The 26195-nt window shown below is 42.8% G+C and overlaps 1 protein-coding gene and 1 pseudogene across 1 annotated transcript in view; both read left to right on the top strand.

The window, feature by feature from the left end:
* WDR7 (WD repeat domain 7) overlaps positions 1 to 26195 on the top strand; it is a 597600-nt gene that overhangs the window by 181699 nt on the left and 389706 nt on the right. The window contains 2 exon segments of the mRNA XM_077462962.1: positions 6345 to 6431; positions 20794 to 20912. Coding sequence (XP_077319088.1) covers positions 6345 to 6431; positions 20794 to 20912 — 206 coding nt within the window.
* On the top strand, positions 9017 to 9135 carry LOC143941598 (5S ribosomal RNA; annotated as a pseudogene).

The raw sequence follows: 26195 nt of genomic DNA, 5'->3' as shown, positions 1-26195 counted from the left end.
AAAAAAATGTTTAAACTTTATGTGGAAGTAGTCACTGCCTTTGACGTTTGGTATAATAAGATTAGCCTGTTACAAAAAAGAATTGTAATGATTTTTAAATATAAGATTTTTTGTTCTTGAATAGTACAATCACAACGTGTCCTTTTCAGCGAAAAGGCCGGGGGACTCTACTTAAACACATCCCTGAGATAATAATAGCTGTAGCTTTTCAGCTTTTGACTTCATGTTGCAGTAATTCAGCTTGAAAGGCATACATATTCAAAATGCACTCTGCTATTATGTCAAGGACCTGAATGCAAATCTAGCCCCTCCTCGGAATTAAGCTGTTGTTTGTTCAGCTAAACCCTTGGGGGGGATGCCACCTCGCCCCTCGCCCCTCACACGTGCCTAGCTGACATTATGATACATTTGCATCGAATTATGAAACAGATAGTTTTCATGCAGATGTCCCGGGGCGACCAAAGGAGTTAACTGCATGAAAAGCAAACACCCCTCTTTACAAAACACTGTTTAACTTGCGCAGGAAGGCGATCTCATTGTCATTCTCCGAGAGGAGGATTAATTTGAAGCTGGTTGTCCATGACATATGGTAATTTCTCTATAGGAAGGAAGTGTCAAGCCCTGACCTCTAAATCTTAGCAATGACCTCCAGTTATACAAATGGGGAGCTAGAAGGGCCTCATCTCCTTTCATATGCTAATGAGGCTAGCTGCCAGGCCGCTTACACCACAATTTTCTCTATTACCATGGAGAAGTCGCCACATGGAGTAAATACCAGTACTTAAAAAGAAGAATACAGAGTGAAAATAGTGTTTTGTTTTTTTATTGCTTTATTCAAAGAGAGAGTGGAGGCTATAGATATATAAAAGGGGAGGATCGTTATAACTTTGGGACTTCACAGCTTACTGTTGCATCTGATTAGGGTGCATTTTAAAATCGTGTTTCAGAGGTTAGAAATAATTTTATATTAAAGCCCAATTAAATTTTCAGCTTAAAGGGTTAGTTAAAGCACACCTACCAACTTTTTGAGATGGGAATGAGGGACACCTATCAGCAAAAGTATTCAGGCATAGGACACACCCCTTGCCACGCCCACTTAAGGATAATTGTACAAAAAAAAAACAAGATTGGTTAAACCCTTTTGGAATTTACAATTGGAGCAATTTAGAAATCAGGTGAAAGGTTTAGTGCTGGAAAACACTTTTTGATATAAAGTGCATTTTATTATCAACTCTAAAGATCAGACCAAAATGAGGGACAAATGAGGAGGAATGAGGGACAGAGGGGCATTGCTCCAAATCAGGGACAGTCCCTTGAAATCAGAAATCAGGGACAGTTGGGAGCTATGGTTAAAGTGTTACTAAACCCAGTAATAGGAAAATTCTTCTTCTGCCCCCTCACACCACATTGCCCACAGCTTATATATCTTTTTACGTTAAAATACTTTAACTACCGTATATACTCGAGTATAGGCCGACCCGAATATAAGCCGAGGCCCCTAATTTACCACAAAAAAAATGGGAAAACTTATTGACTCGTGTATAAGCCGAGGGTGAGACATGCCTGTCCATCCCTGTGTGTCCGTCTATCCCTCCATCCCTGTGTGTCCGTCCATCCCTGTGTGTCCGTCCATCCCTGTGTGTCCGTCCATCCCTGTGTGTCCGTCCATCCCTGTGTGTCCGTCCATCCCTGTGTGTCCGTCCATCCCTGTGTGTCCGTCCATCCCTGTGTGTCCGTCCATCCCTGTGTGTCCGTCCATCCCTGTGTGTCCGTCCAGCCCTGTGTGTCCGTCCAGCCCTGTGTGTCCGTCCAGCCCTGTGTGTCCGTCCAGCCCTGTGTGTCCGTCCAGCCCTGTGTGTCCGTCCAGCCCTGTGTGTCCGTCCAGCCCTGTGTGTCCGTCCAGCCCTGTGTGTGCAGCCTACCTGTGTCCCGAGCCTGCGTCCTTCTGCACATACGGCGGCCATGCCAGGATTGCCGCTCTTCTCGTCTGACAGACGGCGCCGGCGGCCATTCCTCTGTTCAAAAGCCACGCCTCCGTCTGTGATAGGCGGAACACTCAATTTCCCAGCAGTCTGTGTTCCGCCTATCACGGACATCCTCTCATCCTCGTCCGTAGTATGAGGATGAGCGGATGTCCCTGATAAGCGGACCACTGACTGCTGGGAAATTGAGTGTTCCGCCTATCACAGACAGGGAGGCGCGGCTTTTGAATAGTTGAATGGCCGCCGTCTGTCTGCTCGACACGCTGATCGGGTAGACAGACGGCGGTGACTCGAGTATAAGCCGAGGGGGGCACTTTCAGCCTCAAAAAAGAGGCTGAAAATCTCGGCTTATACTCGAGTATATACGGTATATACCTTTTTGGCTGATCTGTATACCACGGTCAGTGATGAACTGCACAGTTTCTTCAGTGCTGAGAGTTCAGGTAGGAGGAGATTTCCACTTCAGCCTGTATACACACCCACATATGTGATGCCATTTTCATGTGACCTGGCTAGCTCTGAAAACAAGTAAATGTTCTCTCTAGCATAAAAGACACAAATGAGCATGTGCAAGTTGGCTACTCTGCCTGTGTTAGCTGGCTTTCCCCAGATCGACATTGCAGGCGGGGGATGATCTGTCCATACAGGATAAAACGGCTTTTTTTAAACAGTGCAGAGGATTAACCCCTTAACCTCCCTGGTGGTATTTCCTAGTCTGGCTCGGGGTGAGATTTCAGTACTAAAAGCGGTAACCCCGAGCCAGACTCGGGATCGCATCGCAGGATCCATGTAGAGGTTACTTACCTTGTCCCCTGGATCCATTGATGTCTCCCCGCTGTGATCTACGGGCCGCCGTGTCTCGCTCGATCTGTCACAGTGCCGGGCTCCGTTCCCTGCGAGCATTGCGACTCACAGGGACAGAGTTCGGCGCCAAATTCAAAAAGTAAAAAACACAGTATAGATACAGTATACTGTAATCTTACAGATTACAGTACTGTATCAAATAATTACACATCCCCTTTGTCCCTAGTGGTTTGTCCAGTGTCCTGCATGCATTTTTATATTATAAATACTGTTCTTTCTGCCAGGAAACTGGAGATTGTCCATAGCAACCAAAAAATGTCCATTTACGTCAAAAGTGCTTTTAGACCAGCTAGAAAACAGCGATAATAAATTAGAATCACTTGCAGATTTGAGCAAAAGTGATTTGTGGGGAAATTCATCATCAAACACTAAAAGTTATGACTGTGACAATTCTGCAACTGAGCAAATTTCAGTGTTTTTGATTTGATTATATTATTGAATAATTTATTATTATATTATTATTTGTTATAATTATTTATAGTTATTTGTTACATTATAATTTATGATTTCATGTTTCAAACTTTATCATACCCGGGATGTCTACTAGACTCTTGTTTGGACAGATTTAAGTGAGTTATTTTTAAGAATTACAGGCCTACTATATAAAACGCCAAATTTCCATGCAAAATAATGGTACCGCTTTCAGCACCTAAAATCTGAAATAATCATACCGCCAGGGAGGTTAAGTTCTACAGTGAGTATAACAAGCATGCTATGTGCTCCATAAACAGACAGATTTTACTGTTGTAGGTTCAGTAACATGGTAAAACCCTAAGTGCCCTTTCACAGGTCCGCCTGTCAATTCTTCAGGTGGACCTGATCGGACCCTCCATTCACCCCATTATCTGATCCAATCCTGTCCACACTATCCAGATCGATGGTGGTCCTATTTTCCATCCGACTAGCAGATCCGATCGGATATGATCAGATGGCAGTGGACAGGCGGATTGGATGAAAATGGACAGGTGGTCCATTTTCCCCCGATTTCTCCATAGAGGAGAGCGGGACTGGGCCCGTCTCTGTTTTGCTCAGTAAGCGGAGATGGACCTGTCTTCTGCCTGCTCAGCGGGGATTAGCAGAGTCCATCAAACGGAGTTTCCCGTGTGAAAGTGCTAAATGTGCTTAGCGTTGACATACATTTAGACACTTTTTTTTTCTGCCAAAACTCTGCTGCTCCTGGACGCACTGGGTTTTTTCCTGCCTCTAAGACCTGCGGCTGCAGGTTCATCCCTGGGGTCCAGTGCATGTCTATTCACCAGTTCAAATGCCATTCAGTTAAGAATTTTTGCCTGAATTCGCACCTGAACCAGACCCAAACACGCACCAGACCCTTTTTCAATTCGGACCGCGACTACCCCGGACATATGTGAAACGACTCCATTGAGAGCCAGTCTCATATGCCTGTCATGCGAATTGTATGCTGGGGAAGCCACATCCAATTTGCATATGTGTGAACCCAGCTTTAAAGCCCCTGACACAAAGCCCTGCTAAAATCCTATGGGGTTGATATACTAAAACTAGAGTGTGCACAATCTGGTACAGTTCTGCATAGAAACCAATCGGCTTCCAGTTTGTTTTTGTTTTTTGTCAAAGCTTAATTGAACAAGCTGAAGTTAGAAGCTGATTGGCTATTATGCACAGCTGCACTAGATTTTGCACTCTCCAGTTTTAGTAAATCAACACCTATGTGTGCATGAACGCATAGGCTAACCTGAAGGGGAGTTTTAGAGGCAGGAATAGAAAACGCCTGACACCCCTAGAAGCACACATGAGGCCTTAGGGGGAGATTTACTAAAACTGGAGCACACAGAATCTAGTGAAGCTCTGCATAGTAACCAATCAACTTCTAGGTTTTATTGTCAAAGCTTAATTGAACAAGCTGAAGTTAGAAGCTGATTGGTTACTGTGCATAGCTACCAGATAAGAACAGAAGATCCCGGGAGCCGCACATCAGAACAAGACCTGCTGTTTGTAGACAAGTGGCAGTCTCAGCCTTTACACCTGCCAGGCCGCACCCCCAACGAATTTCACTCTGCCCACGGGAGCTTACTCATGGGATTGGGCTACTACTATGGGGATACTATGCATAGCAGCACCAAATTCTGAAGGTGATTTACTAAAGGCAGATATATTGTGTACTAGAATTGCGGTAGCTCTAGATCTGACGGGAAGCTCTGAAATGAGGGGACGCTCTGCTGATTTCTGTCATCCAACCATCTGCAGTTTTTTATTTTACTTGCATCTTCCTCTCAGATCTAGAGAATCTGCACTTGCAGTGCACAGACTATTTACTTTTAGTAAATCAACCCCTCTGTGTACATCAGTTTTAGGCTCCGATCACAACAGTAGGACTTGTCATGCGAGTTTTGACACACAAATGCATTATTCCCAACGCACACGTTCCTGCAAAAATGGCTGTATTTTCAGTTGGGTGTTGAAGTGACCATCGGCTGGAACCACATACAGTCATAGAGAGAAAATGTCACCAGCACACTGGGATCTCCAAAATTGAGTCCAAAATTTGAATCAGTGATCACATAGTTACAAAAAAAAATTTCGGAGCCACGCAGGGCCCCTTCATCAGGCATATGACCTGCGTGGCTCCGGAATGTGGCCTTTTTTGTAACTATGTGATCATTGATTAAAATTTTGGCCTCAATTTTGGAGATCCCGGTGTGCTGGTGATATTATCTCTCTTTTTCTATTTTTGGCACATAAAGTCACATGACAAGTTGCAGCCCATTGATTTCAATGGCACTCGTTCCAATCTATGCGACTTAAAGTTGTAGCAACTTTGAAAAGGTTCCTGTGATACTTTGATGCGACTTTCTTGTGACTTGAGTGCAAGAGAGTAAAGTCGCACTCAAAATGGTGCGGCTTTGGAGTTGCAGCTGTGTGAACCAAGCCTGAGTAAATCTTCCCTCCCTTAATTTCCAGCATGTAGATATTGTTGATATAACACATTTATTGTTTAGAGTTTCGGTGCAAACCCAGACAGTGGTAACAGCAGTATTCCAAACAAATGGCACAGTAGCGCAACACCGGGAAAAATAAAAGTATAGTATAGACCCTCCACCAATTGGGAATGCCACCAAAAATTCTCAGGGGTCTAGGGCTATCCCAGCCTGTGGGGGATCTTAAGAGGTAACTGGTGAACCAAAAACACTTAAGGAGTTGGGTAGCTTGCTTCTTATGGTAGTAATGCTGGCTCATGAAAGTCTGGCACCAACTGTCTTTTTTGAGGCCCTGTCGGACTAGTTAGGCCTTGATCTAACAGTACTTTACTGTAAGAAAGACTTGTCAGGTTTTTGTTGTCTTCTGCCTCTTCTCTTGCTGTTTTTGTTGTGTCTCTCAGTACTGCATTGCTAATTTCTGCTCGAGTCCTCATTTTGTTCTGTTTTATAACTGTTCTTTCTGTGTTCTGCCTGTATACTGACCTCACAGAAGTGGCCCAGTAGCTCATATTCTGCTGTCTTTTCTCTTTGTTTCTTTTGCAAGCTGTTGCTGCTGATTCTTCTGCTCGCACTGACTTCGATCCCTCTGGGTCTGATCGCACTTTACATTCCTGTTTCTCAGTCAATGAAGGTATTCTCTCTCTCTTGCTCCCTTTTCCTTCTGCTGTCTTTTGTTCAGCCTGCTTATCTTTTTATTATTTTGTTATGTCTTTGTATCTTCATAATTGTTTCTGTAATGTTTAAACTTTTTACGATTTGCAGCCTAATTTGTCTAAATGATCCGCAGCATCTATTCTTCTTCCAGCATCTATTAATTTTGTCTTTGTAATATTTCCAGCGGCCATGCAGTTTTAACTGTTTACTTCATGGTGAGGTGTGCCAGTAAAGACAAAAAAAAAACCCTACACTTAAAAAAAGGCTGTACTTTAGACAAATATCTAAACAGACATTTAAAATAAAAGTTCAATATATGGTCATAGGTTTGTGGTGCCTTATAACAATGCCTATATGAACTTGTTGGAATCTGATTCCAAGACTATTCCTATATGAACTTGTTGGACATCTGATTCCAACACCATGCCTATATGAACATTTGGACATCTGATTCCAACACCATGCATATATGAGCACGTTGGACAAATGATTCCAAACCCATGCCTATTTTAACTTGTTGGACATCTGATTCCAACACCATGCCTCGATGAGCATGTTGGACAAATTATTCCAAAACCATGCCTATATGAACTTGACATCTGATTTCAACACCTTGCCTATATGAACTTCTTGGACAAATTAGTCCAAAATCATGCCTATATGAACTTGACATCTGATTCCAACACCTTGCCTATATGAACTTGTTGTGCATCTGATTTCCGACACAATGACTATATAAACTTGTTGGACATCAGATTTCAGCACCATGCTTATATGAATTTGTTGGACATCTGATTCCAACACCATGCCTGTATGAACTTGTTGGACATCTGATTCCAAAACCATGGGCAATTAACATGGAATTGACCACAAGTATTTCTACAAGATTCTGTAGTGAGTCTCTGGGAATTTTTGCCCATTCAGACAAAAGAACATTTCTTATCGTACATCACGGGACACAGAGCCATAGTAGTTACTATGTGTGTTATTGGCCACCTTCAGATGATGGACACTGGCATGCCCTAAGACAAAAAGTCCACTCCCTATATAACCCCTCCCACTACTGTGAGTACCTCAGTTTTTTTGCCAGTGTCTAAGGTGTTGGTCACAAGTGAATATGTGCTGTGCTGAGCTCCACTGTAGCAATCCTTGCTGGGGCTAGCTATGGAGCCGGAACCATTCAACGTGTCTTTTAGGCTGAATTGAAGGGTACCCGGGCCTCGTGTCTGATGAAACAAGGTTTTGCCTGTAAATGCTTCTCTTTTTAGAGGGCTGGACCCAGGGATCCAGTACCTTTGGTATTAAGGCCATAAAGTTTCACTGGCGGTGGTGCTATTACAGGTCCAAGATTGTGGGATTTCCCCGAGGGTCCCCAGCTCCTGAAGGTTTATTAACGGAACCCACCATGAAGGGTGAAGATTGGGTCTGTTGGTTTTACCACAGAAAACCCTGCGGCTGGAAAGGTAAGTGGAGTTTTCTAAGACATTTTTGAATTTTCTTATGTATGTCTCCTTTAATTTAGTAAATGTTGTCATCCCTGAGTGTCACCACTGGGGGCTGTATAGCGCACATACCTACTCACGCTTCCTCAGCGAGCTCAGGTTGTGTCAGGAACAGCTTCCTTTCCTCTAGCCAGCAGCAGACCTCTGGTAAGTCTGTGGGGGGGGGGGGGGTTCCTTCCCACCAGACACCCCCCACCTGTGCTGTTTTCTCCCCCTCATCATGAGGAAGAAGCGCCAGGAAAAAAAAATGGCACACTGCCCTACCAGGCGACTCCCAGGCTCTCTGGTGGTCCCCATGTAAGAGCAGAGGTTGGGGTTTGGTTAAATCCAAATGGACATTCTGGATCTCAAAAGATCGAAAATTCAGTTCCTGAATAGAATCTCTTTTATTTTGCCATGAAGTCAATCCATTCTGTTATCTCCGTCCTACAAGGAGGAGAACTTCTGGCATTAATCGATGTTAAATATGCATATCTCCATATGCCTATTCCCTCGATCACTAGTAATATCTCATTTCAAATTGGAAAATCTTCATTTTTAGTGTGTCGCTCTGCTTTCCGGTCTAGCTGCTGCACCTCGAGTACAAATGTTCTGGCTTATTTTCTAGCCAGATTGAGGGCCCAAGGTATAACAATTATGGTTTACCTAGTCGATCTGTTCTTGATAGACCAGTCAGTAGTCTGCTTAGACCAAAGTATGGTCACCACATTCGACTACCTGGAATATCTAAGTCGGATTCTCAACCTAGGAGAAATCTTCTTTAAGACCATGAAGAAAATACAAACGTCTGATCATAGGTACACCCAGAAAAGGGTGTTCGTACTCCAGGCAAAGATCAGCGCCATAAAGGAACTGATTTAGGTAGTTGAAGCAAGATGATTTTCTCCTTTTTAACTTGGCATGAGGTGGTTGGGAAAGATGGTGGCTTCAGTCAAGGCTGTTTCTTATGCTCAGTCTCATTCTAGACTGCTGCAAAACAGTTCAAGCTCTACATTCCCAATGTGCCTGACTCCAAAGCAAAGGGTTCAAGCTCTACATTCCCAATGTGTCTGACTCCAAAGCCTATGGCCACATCACACTGGTAGCGCCCGATCTCATCTGATCTTGGTGGCTAAGCAGGGTCGGGCCTGGTTAGTACCCGGATGAAAGACCACCTGGAAATTCGAGGTACTGTGGGCTGGGTGCACCAGAGCCTCAGTTTATGGTTAACATTCAAAAATCTGCAAAGGGGAAAATCCTTCCTTCAGTTACCTGGGAAATAGTCAAATGTTCTTGTCCATTAACATTTTAGAAATTCAGGCAGAACACTTGGTCTTGTGGGCCTGAATGTTCAGTTTAAGGTTTTGTCCTGCCAGGATTCAATCCATCTATGCCACATCAATGGCCTATATTAATCACCTAGGGGGCACAAGAATTTCTGCGGCCCAAAGAAAGGTAAATCTTCTCCTGTCAGCAGTCTTCATTCTAAGAATAGAAAATTGTCAGGCAGACTACTTGAGTTGCCAGCAGTTGTTCCTGGGAAAATGGTTCCTTCCCCCCGATATTTTCCTGTCAATATGTCAAGGCTGGGGGATTCCAGACATAGATCTGTTTGCATCCAGGTTCAACAAAGAAATCAACAACTTTATGTCAAGAACAAAGGATCTGCTAGCATGCGAAACAAATACCTTGCTATTCCCGTGGAATCGGTCCTCACTGATTTGTGCATTGACGTTGATTCTTGTGACCCCCAGCGGGGTCCAGGAAATCTTGGTATGCAGAGATGGTAGAGATGGCAGTAGGGGACCCATGGACCCTACCTTCACGGCCAGACCTTCTCTCGCAAGGTACGGGGGAGTTCTATCCTACTTTACAAACGCCAAATTTAATGGTTTGGCTTTTGAGACCCACACTCTGAAGACACGTGGGCTGTCAGGTTCAGTAGTTTTCTACCTATGTTAATGCAGAACTGGCCTCCATGGTTATATATTATGTAGCCCGGGAAACATATGTCTCCTGGTTTGAAACCAGGAGCTGCACGCCAGGAAATAAGTCAAGGTAGAGTCCTTGTTTTTTCTGCTCATTTGGTGAGAAATAAAGCTGGCCTTGAGTGCTTTCTAAGGACAGGTCTTGGCCTTATCTGTATTATTTCGAGGACCACTTGCTTTGCATTCTTTGGTCCATAACTTTATTCATTGGGTAACATGGCTTAATCTCTGGTTAGGTAACCCCTGAACCCTTGGGACTTGAATTTAGTTTTGTCGGCATTACAAAACAGCCTTTTTTTCTTGGGCGATATGACATATTCCCTTGGTCCTTTTTGACAAGAAAACTATTTTTTCTGGTAAATATATCTGCTGCAAGAAGGGTATCAGTATTGGCTGCTCTTTCTTGTAAAGAGACAAATTGTTATTGTTCACAAGGATAAGGTAGTATTGCGTCCTCATACTAACTTTTTACCAAAGGTAGTATCAGGTTTTTATCTAAGCACGGATATTGTTCTACCTTCATTTTTCCAGAACCCTGTTCTTTGGAAGAAAAATCACTAAGTTTTCTTGATATGGTTAGAGCAATCAAGGTCTACTTAAAGGCAATTGCTCAGATTTGGAAAACTTATGTTTTTGTTTGTGTCACCTGAAGGTCCGAAAAGAGGACAGGCAGCATCGAAATCTACTTCTTCTAAAATAGATTTGACAAGTAATCATTCAAGCTTAGGGTTTAAAGAGGAAGATTCCTCCTTTTCATATTAAAGCGCACTCCAGGAAGGGCTGTTAGTACTTCTGGGCAGTGTATTACCAAGCGTCCTTGGCTCAGATCTGCAAGGCCGTAACTTAAAAAAATTTACCAGATTCTATCAAGTAGATGTAAAAGGTCATGAGGCTTTTGCCTTTGGGCGCAGTGTACTGCAGGTGCAGTATAAGGCCTCAAGTCTCTTAGTGTCCTACTTTTTTTTGTGTCTCCCTCTCTTCAGTTGGCATTGCTATGGGACATGCCACATAGTAACCACTATGGCTCTGTGTCCCGTGATGTACGATAAGAAAATAGGATTACTTGTAAAATCCTCTTTTTGAAGTACATCACAGGACACCAAGGTCTCTCCCTTCTTTTGGTATACACGTGTATTGCTTTGCTACAAAACTGAGGTACTGCCAGTAATGGGAGGGGTTATATAGGGAGTAGACTTCTTGTTTTAGGGCGTGCCAGTGTCCATCACCTGAAGGTGGCCCATAACCCACATAGTAACTACTATGGCTCTGTGTCCTGTGATGTACTTCAAAGAAAAGGATTTTACAGGTAAGCTGTTTTAAAATTCCTATTTTGTGAGGCCAGGTGCTGAAGTCTGATCAGAAGACCTGCCATGTGATCCATGTGTGGTGGTCAGGTATGAATGATTGATGCAAATACCAAGTTTGCCATCTATGAGCATGCACAGGGTCCGCATTTATGCAGGCCTTTTGAGTTTCATAGTTTCATAGTTAGTTAGGTTGAATAAAGACACCTGTCCATCCAGTTCAACCTGAGTGACTGTCTACAATTGTCCCTTTCCCTGTACATTGCTACACCCACATCGGTCCCTATCCTCAAGGAGCCCACAATCCAAGGTCCCCATTCATATACTAGGGCCAATTTTGGACAGAAGCCAGAAGCCAATTCACCTACCTGCATGTCTTTGGATTGTGGGAGGAAACCGGAGTACCCGGAGGAAACCCACACAGGCACAGGGAGAACATGCAAACTCCAGGCAGGTAGTGTCATGGTTTGGATTTGAACCAGTGACCTTCTTACTGCTAGGTGAGGGTGCTAACCACTACACCACTGTGCCGCCCCTCCACACCAAACTGATCAGACCATGTCTTTATAGAGCTGGCTTTGTACACAGGCATGCTGAAACGGCAAATGGCCTTCCCTAAACTGTTAACACAAGGATGGAAGCACACAATTGTCTAAAATGTTTTTGTATGCTGTAGCAGAAACCGTACCTTTCACTTGAAAACTCAGTAATGTTGTAGGTAGTTCACAAACCTTTGGCCTTATAGTGTAGCTATAAAGGTCAGGTGTCCACAACCAGGGCTCTGTTGTTTTTTACCCCCTGAAGAAGACCGTCACTCTCTGAAGGTCGAAATGCATTTGGGCAGCCCGGGTGCTATTTGCAACTTTTGAAAAAGTGTTGTATTTGTAAATTGTTCCTATAACCTATTTTGTATTAAATGTTGTATATACTCTTTATCCACTGATATGCTATAATATTATATACCAGAGCCTGTATTTTTAATCTATGATGGCAAATAAGCCGTTGAACCAATAAAACACATATACATTTTTACGAATTTATTTCTGCTTCTTGTTGCTGCCTGAAAACCCCAAGGGGAACTCTTCTTTTAATTCTCTCTGGTGTCCACAAACCTTTTACTATATAATATATGTGACCTGTCATGCCTGTCTTGTGACTTTTGTAACCACCAGGTAAAATTTGTTGGCAGTTTTTTAAATGCAGGTCTGTGTCAATGTTTAGGAGATATCCCCTCTTCCGTGCCCTGTCCGACATCTGTCTACCTAATGGGGACACAGACAGCAATGAAGTACATACCAAGGTTCTAAACCAACTTCATTTTACTACAAATTGTTTTTTTGCTGCCTGTGTCCCTAGGGAATTGCACTTTCTGTTCTGACAAACACCTTTCAAATAAATTGAAAGTGGGGATATATTATTTACTACTTGCTCTGTCTGAGTGAAGTAAAATCTCTTAGTGACAGCTACAACAGTAAAAGGTTGACCGAAGTTTTACCTATATTTCCATTATTTTGTGTTTTAGGATTTTTTTTTAATCCTTATAGTCAGATGAATATGATGCATGTACATATTTTATATTTAAGGCTAAACTCAATTATTTGTATTGCGTACATACATTGGTCCAGCCTGGCACATTGCAAGTATGCATATCTCATGCCTGAGTGTCTGCCGGGTAAGCAGGAACTTGCTGTCATAGTTGGCACTACCATGGTGATTGCTGCAATCTTCAGGATCCTGCTCAGGTCCTGTGCGAGCAGCTTTCCCTCTGCACGTTGGCCACAGAGGGTTGCTCGCTCGACACTGCTGCCATTAATGAGGAACACCTTGTATCACTTTCAATAAAGGCATTCTCTTATTGGACAGGGTGGAAATTGTGATTTCATTACCCCTCCTCTCATTAAATTAGAGGTCGCCTTGTATTCATTGACAAAAAATGCAAGGTGTTCTATGAATGGTGGCAAGTGTCTCCTTATTGTGCATCTTGAAACAGCCACACCACATGTTTTCAGAGAGTCCTGTATTTCACCTGAAGTTATTTGTGGGTTTTTCTTTGCATCCCGAACATTTTTCCTGGCAGTTGTGGCTGAAATTTTAGTTGGTCTACCTGACCATGGTTTGGTTTCAACAGAACCCCTCATTTTCCACTTCTTGATTAGCGTTTTGCTGATTGACATTCTCAATTCCTTGGATATCTTTATATCCCTTTCCTGTTTTATACAGTTCAACTACCTTTTCTTGCAGATCATTTGATAATTCTTTTGCTTTCTCCATGACTTAGAATCCAGAAACATCAGTGCAGCACTGGATGAAAGATACAAGGGTCTGTCAGGAGTCCAGAAACTCATTGACCTTTTATACACACATGCACACTAATTACAAGCAAACAGATCACAGGTGAGGATGGTTACCTTTAATAGCCATTCAAACTAGAGGTCGACCGATATATCGGGAGATATTTGCCGTTTTTTAATTAATCGGCATTGGCCGATTGACTGATAAAAAGGCTGATTTAGAACAGCGTGACTTTGAAATGACTTCTGTAATAGAAGTCGGTGTAAGTTGCCTGAGTCTTCATAGAAACGACTTGTTCCCTCTCTGGGCAGTCTGCCAAGAAAAGAGCAAAGAGATACAATGTTTACACTTGAATGAATGAACTCATCTCTGTGTGTAGAGTTCTCATTTTAACCATTTAAAGACTAAATCTTTTCTGACACTTGTTGCTTACAAGTAAAAGTCCTGTATTTTCTGCCAGAAAATCACTTGGACCCCAAAAAATTATATATATTTTTTTAGCAGAGATCCTAGGGAATAAAATAGTGGTTGTTGCAACATTTTATGTCACACGGCATTTGCGCAGAGGTCTTTCAAATGCATTTTTTTTGGGGGGGGGGGGGGGGAATACACTAAATGATTTAAAAAATAAATAAAAAAAACCTAAAACAGGAAAGTTAGCCCATTTTTTTTTCGTCCAAAAGTTTTGACTACCTGTTTTTATTTTATATGCTGCTTTCACACTGGAGCGGGCAGGCGTTGATGGTAAAACGCTGCTAGTTTTAGCAGCGCTTTACCATCATTTTAGCGGTGCTATTCGGCTGCTAGTGGCGCGCATATAACCCAGCTAGCGGCCGAAGAAGAGGTTAAATGCGCCCGTGAAGCACCGCTGCCAAATCGCATTGCATGCGCTTCGGCAGTGGTGCCCATTAATATCAATGGGTAGAAGTGGTGGAGGAGCGGTATACACCACTCCAAACGTGCTGCTTGCAGGACTTTTTTTTTAACATCCTGCCAGCGCATCGCCTCCGTGTGACAGCACTCTGTCTTTTACACAGACTGCAGGGGAGCCATTTTGCAGGAACTTTACAGGCGCTATTTTTAGCCCAAAAGCGCCTAAAAAAACGCCCCAGTGGGAAAGGTGTCGGTTTTATGAGATGCAGGGGGATAAAAAAATAAAAATAAAATAAATCGGCCTAACATATCGGCCCAAAAAAAAATCGTCATCATATATCGGCCATCGGCCGCCATGATTTCTAAATATCGGCATCGGCCAGAGAAAAACCCATATCGGTCGACCTCTAATTCAAACCCCTTTGTGTCAACTTGTGTGACCGGCCAAAATCACCAGGGTATGCAAACTTTTGATCAGGCTTATATGGGTAGTTTCTGTTGCCATTATGATTTAAAAAGAGTAAACACAGTTGATTGATAATAAATGGCTTCAGCCAAACACTAACCATGAGTGAAAGAAATGTTTTTTGTGTTATTCATATTCTCTGAAAAATGGCCAAGAAATCATAAATTCTGCCAGGGTATGTAAACTTATGAGCACAACTGTATTTAGCTGTTTGGCTGCAGTTCAGCTTTAAGGAACAAGTACTTGTTTTTACTAAGTAACAGCCACATCTATTTACACATAGTGCTTAGCGGTGTGCTTTTTCCCCTTCCTTCCTTCTCCTAAGGACACAGGAGTTACACTTCAAATACTTAATTAGATTCTCCTGAATCAATTAAGAGCTTTTGTTGACCCTCCGCTATCTCTGTTTATCCAATGTACTTTTTGAAACGTAGGTTAGGAATACCCGCAGAGACGACATAGATTTTGCTACGTGGGCAGCTCCCAATACTAAACACAAGCAGACCATATCTGAAGATTGTTTTGCTCACCCTGTGCGATGTTCCCAGATCAAAGGCTGAGAATCAGGCCTTCACGCAAGATATGATCCACGGTTCTGGTATCATGGGAACATACTACCGTTGCGGGTGATAGCTGGCATAAAACCTCAAGCAGAGGGATCCATTGATTTCACATGAAATGCTGTTCTGTAGTCTTTACACCGTGAAGATGTATAGATTCCATAGTCTATCCCATGGGAAGTGGTATTTAAGGGAGGCTTGCTCTCGTTTCTTACCATTTCGCTGAATTGTGTTTTCATATGTGTGGTTTTGCTATCCTTGTGTAGAGAGAAGTAATCCTTTCTGCCTGAAATACATATGACATGTTCTTTATTTTTGCGAATGTTCTGTAATAATCACCATAAACTTTTTCATCGAAAGGAGATAACGTGGTATTGTTGACTGTTGCCCAGGAGGGCTGAATTTAATATTCCTTTTATGTGTGCAGCACACATAATATGAGGACATTTTTCCTTTACTGGACTGTTTGTATCTGAATTTCCCATGGATCATAACCCAAGTGTCACTAACCCAGCAGTACTATAGTTTATGTAGGCCCTGCAGCATTTTTTTAAAATCTGTGCAGCTGCTAAAATGAAAGCCCTTTTTTGGGTTATTGCTGAAATGAGTAGCCCTCCTAACAGCTATGCTAACACCAATATAGGTTTGATCATGCATGTCCCTCAAACTTGATGCGTCTAATAGCCTGCATGTCTGTCGTAGATGTAATTGGTAGGTCAGACGCAGGTAAAGCTTCTAAAACTTTAGCCTCGTACACACGATTGGATTTTCCGCAAAGCGTCAGACTTTTGTCTGAAGGGAGTGTACCTGGATTATTTTCTTGCATACTAACAGCACACAATTGTCGGCCAACAAACACGAACGTGATGTACTATGTGGAATTTCAGCTCTTGAGCGCCTCCCTTTGGGCACCTTCTGCTAATGTCGTGTTTGGTGAGCATTGATTCCGAGCATGCGTGTTTGTACTTTGGACTTTTGTGTGACTGACTTGTGTACACACGATAGGAAAATCCGACAACAGACCATTGTCCGCCAAAAATTTACTAGCCTGCCATCCAACATTTGTTGGCAGAAAGTTGGTCATCAATTGTCTGATGGAGCGTACTAACGGTCGGATTTCAGGCAGTCTGTCATCACACAATTCCCTGCCGAAAATCTGATTGTGTGTACGAGGCTTTAAGTCCTAGCTAAGTGACATTTAGTTTGCTTAAGAAATGCGTATCTTAAAGCCTAAGATTCCAACGCACTATTGCCAATGCACCAGCACCTGTAGAAATGGCTGTGCATATAGGTGGGTGCTGAAGCGACCACCGGCTTGAACCATGCCTATTCAGAGCAAGAGAATGTCACCAGCACACCAGGGATCTCCACAGCGAGTCCAAAGCTTTATTCAGCGATCACATAGTTACAGCAGATTGCAAAATTTCAGAGCCGCACAGGACCCTTTCGTCAGGTATGTAACAAAGTGTGATACAGAACAGAAAATATTAAAAGAATCCTCCATCAATCAATGAGCAAGAATAAACCTCAGCCCCGACACCATAATGATGTCATATTCCCAGAATAAACAGGAACAAAAGGTGTACTATAACAGTAAACCTAGGTCGGACTTTAAAGGCATAGTAAACAACAAAGAGGTAGGAAAATAAACAATATTTATTGAAAAATACACAACATGAATAGAACAGTACAGAAAAATAAAAAATCATGTATACTAATACATAATGTGCAATGAACCCTTGTGTATCTTGTTTATTACTGATGTCATATCCCCCCGCCTTTTACATAAACTTTAGAAAAGGAAATTCATATTACTAAAATCCCATGTACATACATAAATAATAAAACCGTGATCAGAAAAGACACAGGGTCTGTCAGAATAAAAATCAACATAATAGCCACATGCTAACTTGAAAACAAATGGTTTGAAGAGGAGATGTCCTGCAAATCACTAGTAAACGCTGCAGCTGAGTGGGGAACTGTTCCCGACTTAATGGTTTATACTGGATGCTAAGCACAAGAGGTGGCATGTCCGAGGGCTCCATTGGGGTGCCGACTGCGTGCATGCGCCTTGAGACCTATAGATGACAGTGCGTCTGCGTCATGGCAACGCATGATGTTGGTGCTGGCTTGAGTTCAGCTTCAGGAGATGTGTATGTTGGACTTTTTATGCTTTCTGCATGTGCCACGGACAAGATGAGTGTCATGAAAGCATATAGCACTGGATGGAACACTGGGCAGCCTGGGGTGGCGTGTGCAGTGAAATCGCCAGCTAGCTGCTAGAGCGGAAAGATACGGGCTATGAAATTTGATAAGAGATGAGAGAAAAAGACAGGAGAAAGAAAGGAAAAAAAAAAAAAGGGAAAATTAACAAAAAAGAACGGGGAAAAAGGGAAAAGAAAAAATGAGGAGAAAAACTCGAGCAAAATATCCCTGGTGTGCTGGTGACATTCTCTTGCTCTTAAAGTGGTTGTATAGTCTCTTTTACAACTTTTGCCTACAGGTAAGCCTATAATAAGGCTTACCTGTGGGTAAAAAAAAAAAAATCTCCTAAACCTGTACGGTTTAGGGGGATATTCCCCTCGCAATGCGCCGCTGACTGCAGCGGCACATGCGCACAGGGGATTCTCAGCTGAACGTCCGGCAGATGCCGGACAGAAATCTCCCGTGCGCATGCGCGGGAGTGACGATATCGCGGCTCCGGCCACTCACAGCGCTGGAGCCACGATACCCAGAAGACATGCCGAGGGAACATATCAGCTCCCTCTGCGTGGATTGGGCGAGATGTCGGGGCCTCGTTCTAAGGTAAGTATTTCATAATGAGCTAGTATGCGGTGCATACTACCTCATTATGCCTTTTCCCTTGCAGGTCAGAAAAAAAAAAACCTCAGCGGGTTTACTACCACTTTAAAGCCTAAGGGCTTGTTAACATGTGCATCAATACCCTGTGTTTATGTGGCATCTATGCTATATTTTTAAATCAGCATAACCACCATGAATATTACAATGGCACCACACAGTGCTGATCACACAGGAGTGGTGGCATTGTGTTGCTTTGTGTTAAAAATTAAGGAGCATGACGCTTTCACCTGGCATCAGTGCTTGTCAGCCGCCTCTATTGATTTCAATGGTAATGCTCTGTAACCTCACCTTAATAGCACCTATAACATTTATGGCGCATTCGTGAAGCATTTATAAAGTGTAAACTAGTCACTGGGGGAGAGGCAGTGGTAGTTCCCGTATCCCAGAATGCCCTGGGAAAAATTTGAGAACTAGGACAGAGCAGCTCCACTCACTTCCTGTTTGTACAGAGCAGCCGTGTGGTAATACCATTTGCTTCTCTGTGCAGGCAAAAGCATCAAGCCAACCAGCAATACTGCCGGTGCCAGGCAGAGGAATTGAGCATTGCTAGCGACAAAGCTTTCTGTGTCAGCAGAGTTGAGTTGGACCAAGCCAAGTGTCAAAGAGATCAAAGTATATGAATCCATCTTGTAGAGAATTCACTAAAATGTCTGCTATCACACCACAACCTAACCACACCTCAAAGTGGATCATTTCATCTATATACGTTTCCCTTTAAAGGAGCTTCACCTCCTTGAACAACTTTTCCCCAATAAATTGCTGATACCCCTACACTTACTGTTTGGGTATTGCCTTTTAGACCCTTTTCACACCGAGGTGTTTTTCAGGCGCTACAGGGCTAAAAATAGCGCATATTTTTTAAAAAGTACCTTTTTATTTTAAAATTGATGCCACCTCCGGTCCCCTCTGTCATGGCGAAATACATCATCAAGGATTTTGGTCAACTCCTGAGATATCTGTGTCATCAATCCCAGGAGTCAAGGGGCATCCTTCCTTTCTTGCATCTCGTTCATTCCAAAGCGGCACAGTGGTGTAGTGGTTATCATTCTCACCTAGCAGTAAAAAGGGGTCACTGGTTCGAATCCCAAACCAGGACACTACCTGCCTGGAGTTTGCATGTTCTCCCCGTGCCTGCGTGGGTTTTCTCTGGGTACTCCAGTTTCCTCCCACACTCCAAAGACATGCAGGTAGGTTAATTGGCTTCTGTCCAAAATTGGCCCTAGTATATGAATGGGGACCTTGGATTGTGGGCTCCTTGAGGGTAGGGACAGATGTGAGTTTGCAATGTACAGGGATAGGGTCAATTGTAGACACTCAGGTTGAACTGGATGGACTGGTATCTTTTATCCAACCTTACTAACTGTGTGACTATGTTATTACAGGCAGAGTTAAGCACCAGAATGACGCACTTTCTTTATAGAATAAAGGATACCATAACAGGGCGAGAACTTCCAGAACATTGTTATGGTAACCTGTTATCAACAATGCTTGCCGCACAGTATCTTCACTGGTGCGAGAACAGGAGGTGCATTCTGGGTAGCCAGCTGCATGAGAACAAGGAAGTATATTGGCGCTGGCTTCACATGCCCATACTAATAATGGCTGCCTCCAGAAAGTTGGAAGGAGATTTTCTTCCTTTTTGCTGCAAGTAAATATTGCACAAACCCATACAACAGTTGCCAAATGAGATGCAGCAACTTGCAAAGGGTCTGATTTTAGTTTTTATGTCAAATTGTGATCGTAAACTGCAGCTCCTCTTTAAACACTTTCCACTAGAAAAGCAACACTTTCATGGACGTTTATCGAGCATTCTTGAAGATTTTACAGTACTTCATACGCACAACGAAAATACAACACAAATACATAAGAAATGCTATAGGTGTGTTAATGAGCATTGCTTCGTAATCAACACGTTATTGATCCTTAAGTGCAGCCAAAATCACAAGCAGAAAAATCAGCACAAGGGACATCATTTAAAATCACTAGGACGTCTCCCTTGTGCTGATTCCTCTTCTGTTAGTGAAAATTATCCTCCGTCTTGCTCTCTACCCCCACCCCTTCAGCCATAATCTTCTGGTGCGGCAGGGCTTAATACAACTCTAAAGGGCTGTCAGTCTCATCGAGAGAGCCCACCTATGCTTGGCTTTTCCACCCAACCTGCTGCATTCATAGACTACAGCTTCTATGAATGAAACAGGATACTGTAGAAGAATGGAGGGAAGGCAGATGATTGATAGGTCTGCCCTCTATTCAAAGATCCCATTGGAAGACACCCTCTTTATTACTGTTCTCATAACAACTCAAGTACTTTTCCAGTGACAGCGCAGAATTTTGGGTTTGCCTGTACTTTGTCATGGGGACAGGGGTCAGCAAGACAAATGGCCAATGAGGATATAGGCCGCAAAAATAAAGACAGGATTGTCTTTGCTTGACAATCCAAAACCAAAAATGTTTGTCTTTTGGTATAAATTTAAGACAATTTATAATTCTCTTGTTCTTTGTGCTTATTGCAGGTTGGAGCCAGTTAGCTGCCATGCATTGTGTCATGCTGCCTGATCTCTTGGGCCTGGACCAGTTTAGACCACCACTTCTTGAGATGCTGGCACGAAGGTGGCAGGACAGATGTCTGGAGGTAAGATGAGCTCTTTTAGTGCCCTCAGTGGGCTATAATATAATGTTGCCTTCCACCTCTCTTGGCTACAGGAATCCTTTTAACAGATAGTAGGCTCTGCACACTGTGCCTCCTGCTCCAGCAAGTGTTAGGCTCTGCTTTCTCGCATACTTGTCCAGCCAGGGACATGTGTAGTTACTGTGGAGGAATGTGTCTGTATGAGAGTGTACTGTATGTCTAGATTACAGCAGGGACAAGAAAATGAACCCCTGTCTGTGTTTTACTGATGCTCGAGGGTCTTCCCTCACTTTGTCTTGCTGTTTATGGGTTTACCAAGCAAGAAATGAACAGACTCTCTAATTTTACTTTTCATAATAGAGGCCTTCTCTAAGGTCTTTTCTGCCCATCCCAATGTACTTACTTCTTACACTAACAGTTTATGCAGCGCTTTACAATATGAAAGGTGACAGTATAATTTTGAACAGCAGCTCTTCCTGCCATTGCTGAGCCCTGCTTATTAAAATGTTAGCTTCAAGTCATGCTAATCCAAAGGCTTCAGTACTTTGAGTCACTGACCTGGAACAAGTTTTCAGTTGTGACTTCACCCCGACTTTGCTTTACTGCTTGCCAGGTCTGAATAATGTGGAAAGTGGTTTGGTTTAAGACAGCCAGGCAAGCTGCATTTTCAGAACAAGGAAAGCCCTGGTGGCCTTTTTTCTCTCAGTACAGGTTTTTTGGTTTTTTTTAACGAAGGATTGTTCAACGGCCTCTTGGTACTTCGGTAAAGGCCTTCTCAGTGGACAGAATGCTGAAGCTGGCAGTTTTACAAAAGGCCCAAAGCCTGCAGAATGCCTGAGCCTGTTTTAGATTTTTTATGCCTTGCTACATTCATCAACCTAATTGCTCTTGTTAAAAGTACAAAAACTTTAATTAAAGTCCACGTCCTCCTAGATTACTGCAGAGCACAGCTCTCTCCTCCATTCTTTAAGACATAATTCACTCATTGCAAGTCAATACCGGCTGACTTGCCAAATTGAACTTCCTTAGATGAGCTTGTGTTGTGCTAACAGACATCTCTGGTAGATAACGTCACTTTTATGGCAAGGCTTGGTGATGATCATAGTTCATCGATGAAAACCGGACACGCAGAAGTATTTTACTACTTTTTTGTAACTTTCGAAGATTTGTTTAAAAAGTTTAGGATTTCTTTTTTAAAGGTAAACTATAGTTTGTTTAAATTGCTTAGATATAGAAGTGGCGAGGATGTGCTTAACCGCTTGAAATCCGCGCTATAGCCGAATGACGGCTACAGCGCGGACCTGCACGAGCGGACTGAGGGGCGCGTGCGGGGCGCTCTGTGATCAGCGAGTCTATGAGACTCGCCTGATCACAGATCGGAGCAAGGGGTCGATCCCGACCCCTTACCACGTGATCAGCTGTCAGCTGATCATGTGATCACAACAGAGCTGGTAATCTGCTATTTTTTATTTTTTAAAAGAAGCCGATCACCGGCGGCCGTGAGAGGGACTTAAGTCCTGATCACAGCCAGATCATCAGTGCCCACCTGCCCCCTGCCAGTGCCACCTAATTATAGGAAACGTGCCACCCATCAGTGCCACCCATCAGTGCCACCCATCAGTGCCCATAGTGCCACCCATCAGTGCCCACAGTGCCACCCATCAGTGCCCACAGTGCCACCCATCGGTGCCCACAGTGCCACCCATCGGTGCCCACAATCTGCCTCAACAGTGCTGCACCTCATATGCCACATATCCGTGCCCATCAGTGTCATCTACCAGTGCCCATCAGTGCCCAGCAGTGCCACCTATCAATAGTGCAATGTATGAAAGAAATTGAATACTGGAATATAAAGTGCAAAAAGATAAAACAATGCAGCGTAAGGTGCAAAAAGTTCAATAATCAATGTAAGGAGAATCCTTTACAGTGATATTTCTTCTGAAAAACTCTTTATGCTGAGTGCCCCCACCACCACGCTCACCTCCTTATGCAACCCCAAGGGTTCAAAAAAGGCCTTAGTGCCAATAAACTCTTCAAGAAATCCTCTGTAATCTTTACTCTGCTCAAACACGATCACTGGCCAGCATAAGTTCCATCCGCTGTGCTACAGGCTAAATGATAAGCTGTGGATTGCATGTAATTGTATTTTTTCCAGCTGAGGTACTTTTGTCCGGTCTCCCTGTCTGCTGAAGGGAAGCTGTTTTTTTTTTTTTTTTTTTTTTTTGATGTTGCAGGATAGTCTCGGTTGTCTGGGACTCTCTCTCCTCATTGGCTGAGACAACAGTGCATCGTCATTGGCTCACGCTGCTTTCAATCAAAGTAATTGAACCAATGAGGAGAGAGGGGGGTTGGGGCCAAACCACGGCTCCATATCTGAATGGGCACACAGAGCAGCGGTTCGGCTCGGGTGCCTCCATAGTAAGCTGCTTGCTGTGGGGCACTCGGCAGGGGCCGAGTGCTGGCGGGGGACCCGAGAAGAGGAGGATCTGGACTGCTCTGTGCAAAACCTCTGCACAGGGCAGGTAAGTATAACATGTTTTTTATTTTTAAAGAAAAATAACTCAGATTTTAGTAACACTTTACGACCAGGCTTTATCTGCCACTCTTTGTTTACAAGTTTAAATCAGTATTTTTTGCTAGAAAATTAGTTATAACCCCCAGACATTATACTTTTTTTTTTTTTTTCTTTAGCAGACATCCTAGGCAATTAAATGGCGATCGCAATTTTTTATGTCACATGGTACTTGTGCAGTGGTTTTTCAGATGCAATTTGTTTCAGAAAAAATACACTTTAATGACTTAAAAAAAACAAAACAAAAAAAAACCTATACCCCAATAGTTTTTTTGTAAAATGTAAAGATGATGTTACGCCGACTAAAAAGATATCTAACATGTTGCACTTTAAAATTGCACACGCTCGTGGAATATCGACAAACTACGGTACTTAAAAATCTCCATAGGCGACGCTTTAAACACCTTTACACGTTACCTGTTTAGAGTTACAGAGGAGGTCTAGCACTAGAATTCTTGCTGTAATGTTCGCGGCGATACCTCACTTGTAGTGCGAATACCGTTTACTTATTCATGCACGACTTGCGTATGCGTTTGCTTCTGCACGGAGGGATGGGGGAACTTTACAAATTGGTTTTTCTTATTTATTTTATTTCATTTTTATATTTTACTGTCCCTTTTAATTTTTTTTTTATATCACTTTTATTCCGATTACAAGGAATGTAAGCATCAAAAAAAATTGTTTACTTTCAGCCAGGACCAGAAGTCGCTCCGGTCCTCCAAGGCCATAGAGGCAATCAAAGACTATCTACTCTTTGATTGTTTCTCGGGCGAGCCGGGGGGGTTGAAGATCCCCTCCCGCTGCTTCTGAAATTAAACCAACGGCTCATGAGCTGCTTAGAGTGCTTCAATGAGAAATATCTTCAGCCATAATCCTGTTAAAGCATTTCAAAGCCACAACGTATATCTACGTATTGCAGTCCTGAAGTGTTTTAATAGGCAAAATGCAAACCCACATGCGCAGCAGGCCCTACCCACTACAGGCTGCCTATGTCACGTCACATTCAGCTATCCATCATATTTTGCTACCCGCTGGAGTGAGCATGCGCGATGCTGCCATATGCGTTTCCACATCATTGTAAGACCACTTTGCCACAGGGCCCCTCGTGGGCTCGTTTCGCTCGCCACGCTTTAGGCATGGCCTCACTTCGCTCGCCATAATTATAATCGATCTCTGTCCATTTGGATGGTGGGGCTTGAACCTGGACTCCGCCGGGGTGTGGCCACAAAATTCTGTGCAAGCGCAGATCGCCTGAGTGTTGGAATGCACATGGCGTCATCACACATGCGCAGTCCTGCGGGTAGCCAAATTTGATGGGTTGCCATATGTGACAAAACACCTGCGAAAAATGACAGGAGGGGGGTGGCGACAAGACCAGACACCCTGCACAAGGAGAGAGCAGCAGTGAGCGGTCTTCATTACAGGAAGTTCCTTCACAGAGGGAAAATCTCACACTGGATTACTGCACAGATCTGGAAGAAATACACAAAGCTCACCAAGATTTGGGTATAAATACACATGACTCTTGTATTTAGATAATATTTTTTTTGCTTGAGGTTAACTTTATACAAATTTAGGTAAATTAATGACGATCTACTTCATTTTAACCCATAATTGGTGTACAGATACCTGATAAACAAGCTGATAGCCCGTACATCACACCTTTGCAGCCATGACGGGAAAAAAAAACTGCCTGCCTTCTGATCCAAAGCCATAGACAAGTATCTGACAGATGGAATCCAGGCCACTTGATAGCTTAATTGGAAATCAAGTCTTCGCTATCTTGTGGGAACATCGCCATGTGCCAAAACAAAATGATGTTCTTCTTCAGTACAAAACAAATCATTTTTAATTGGTTCATTGAGAACATCCACAATCTGGTTGTCTTTTTTCTTTTTTTTTGCCTCTCCAGTTATTTTCACGATTGCAGCAGATTGTTGAAAATCATTTTCTCCCCTAGATAGGTGCAGCTGTAATTTTGTGCTTGGCAGAGAAAACTGACAGTTCCAGTTACATATCCTGAATTGTCTGCCTAAAGGCCAGAACATGAAATAGTGTTATGGACAAGTGTGACTTTTTTTAATATATATTTAAACAGGTCAGTCTATTACAGGATGATTAAATAATATGCTGATTATAGATACACAAAGTAATATATATTAAAATATTGTTTTTGCATATTTGTGCTTTTGCATCCTACGTCATACAATATAAAAAAAAAAATATATATATATATATATATATATATATATATATATATATATATATATATATAAAATCTAAAAAGATTCTACTTGCCACATAAAACAGATGAAAGCTTTTGTTATGATTGATTTTCGTAGTGTTCTCTTCTGTAGTGCTGTAGGACTCAAGATATACAGGGGTTAGAACAGTAACTGGTGACTTAGTAATAGTGCTGTACAATGAATTTGCATCGCTTGTCCCTGGTATCCATCCAAGCCTGTGGATTTGGTGCTAAATTGAAGCAATGCTTTCTTTAAAGTGGATGTAAACCCTCACATATACCCAGTGATGTGACCAGCCTCAGATGATAAACAGATATGAAACAAATCTCCCTACATAAGTATACATGCATATGTGCTGTCTCCCTTTCTACATTCTTTGGAAAGTGCAGCTCGTGTTATAAAGCTTGTTTCATTCAGCAGTGGGTGTGGACTCTGGGCTTACAAAACCAAACACATATGAATTACACA

The sequence above is a fragment of the Lithobates pipiens genome, unplaced genomic scaffold, assembly GCF_037356315.1.
Source record: "Lithobates pipiens isolate NorthernLeopardFrog02 unplaced genomic scaffold, aLitPip1_a1.2 Scaffold_3, whole genome shotgun sequence".
Taxonomy (NCBI): Eukaryota; Metazoa; Chordata; class Amphibia; order Anura; family Ranidae; genus Lithobates; species Lithobates pipiens.
This window is presented reverse-complemented; position numbering and strand designations above follow the sequence as displayed.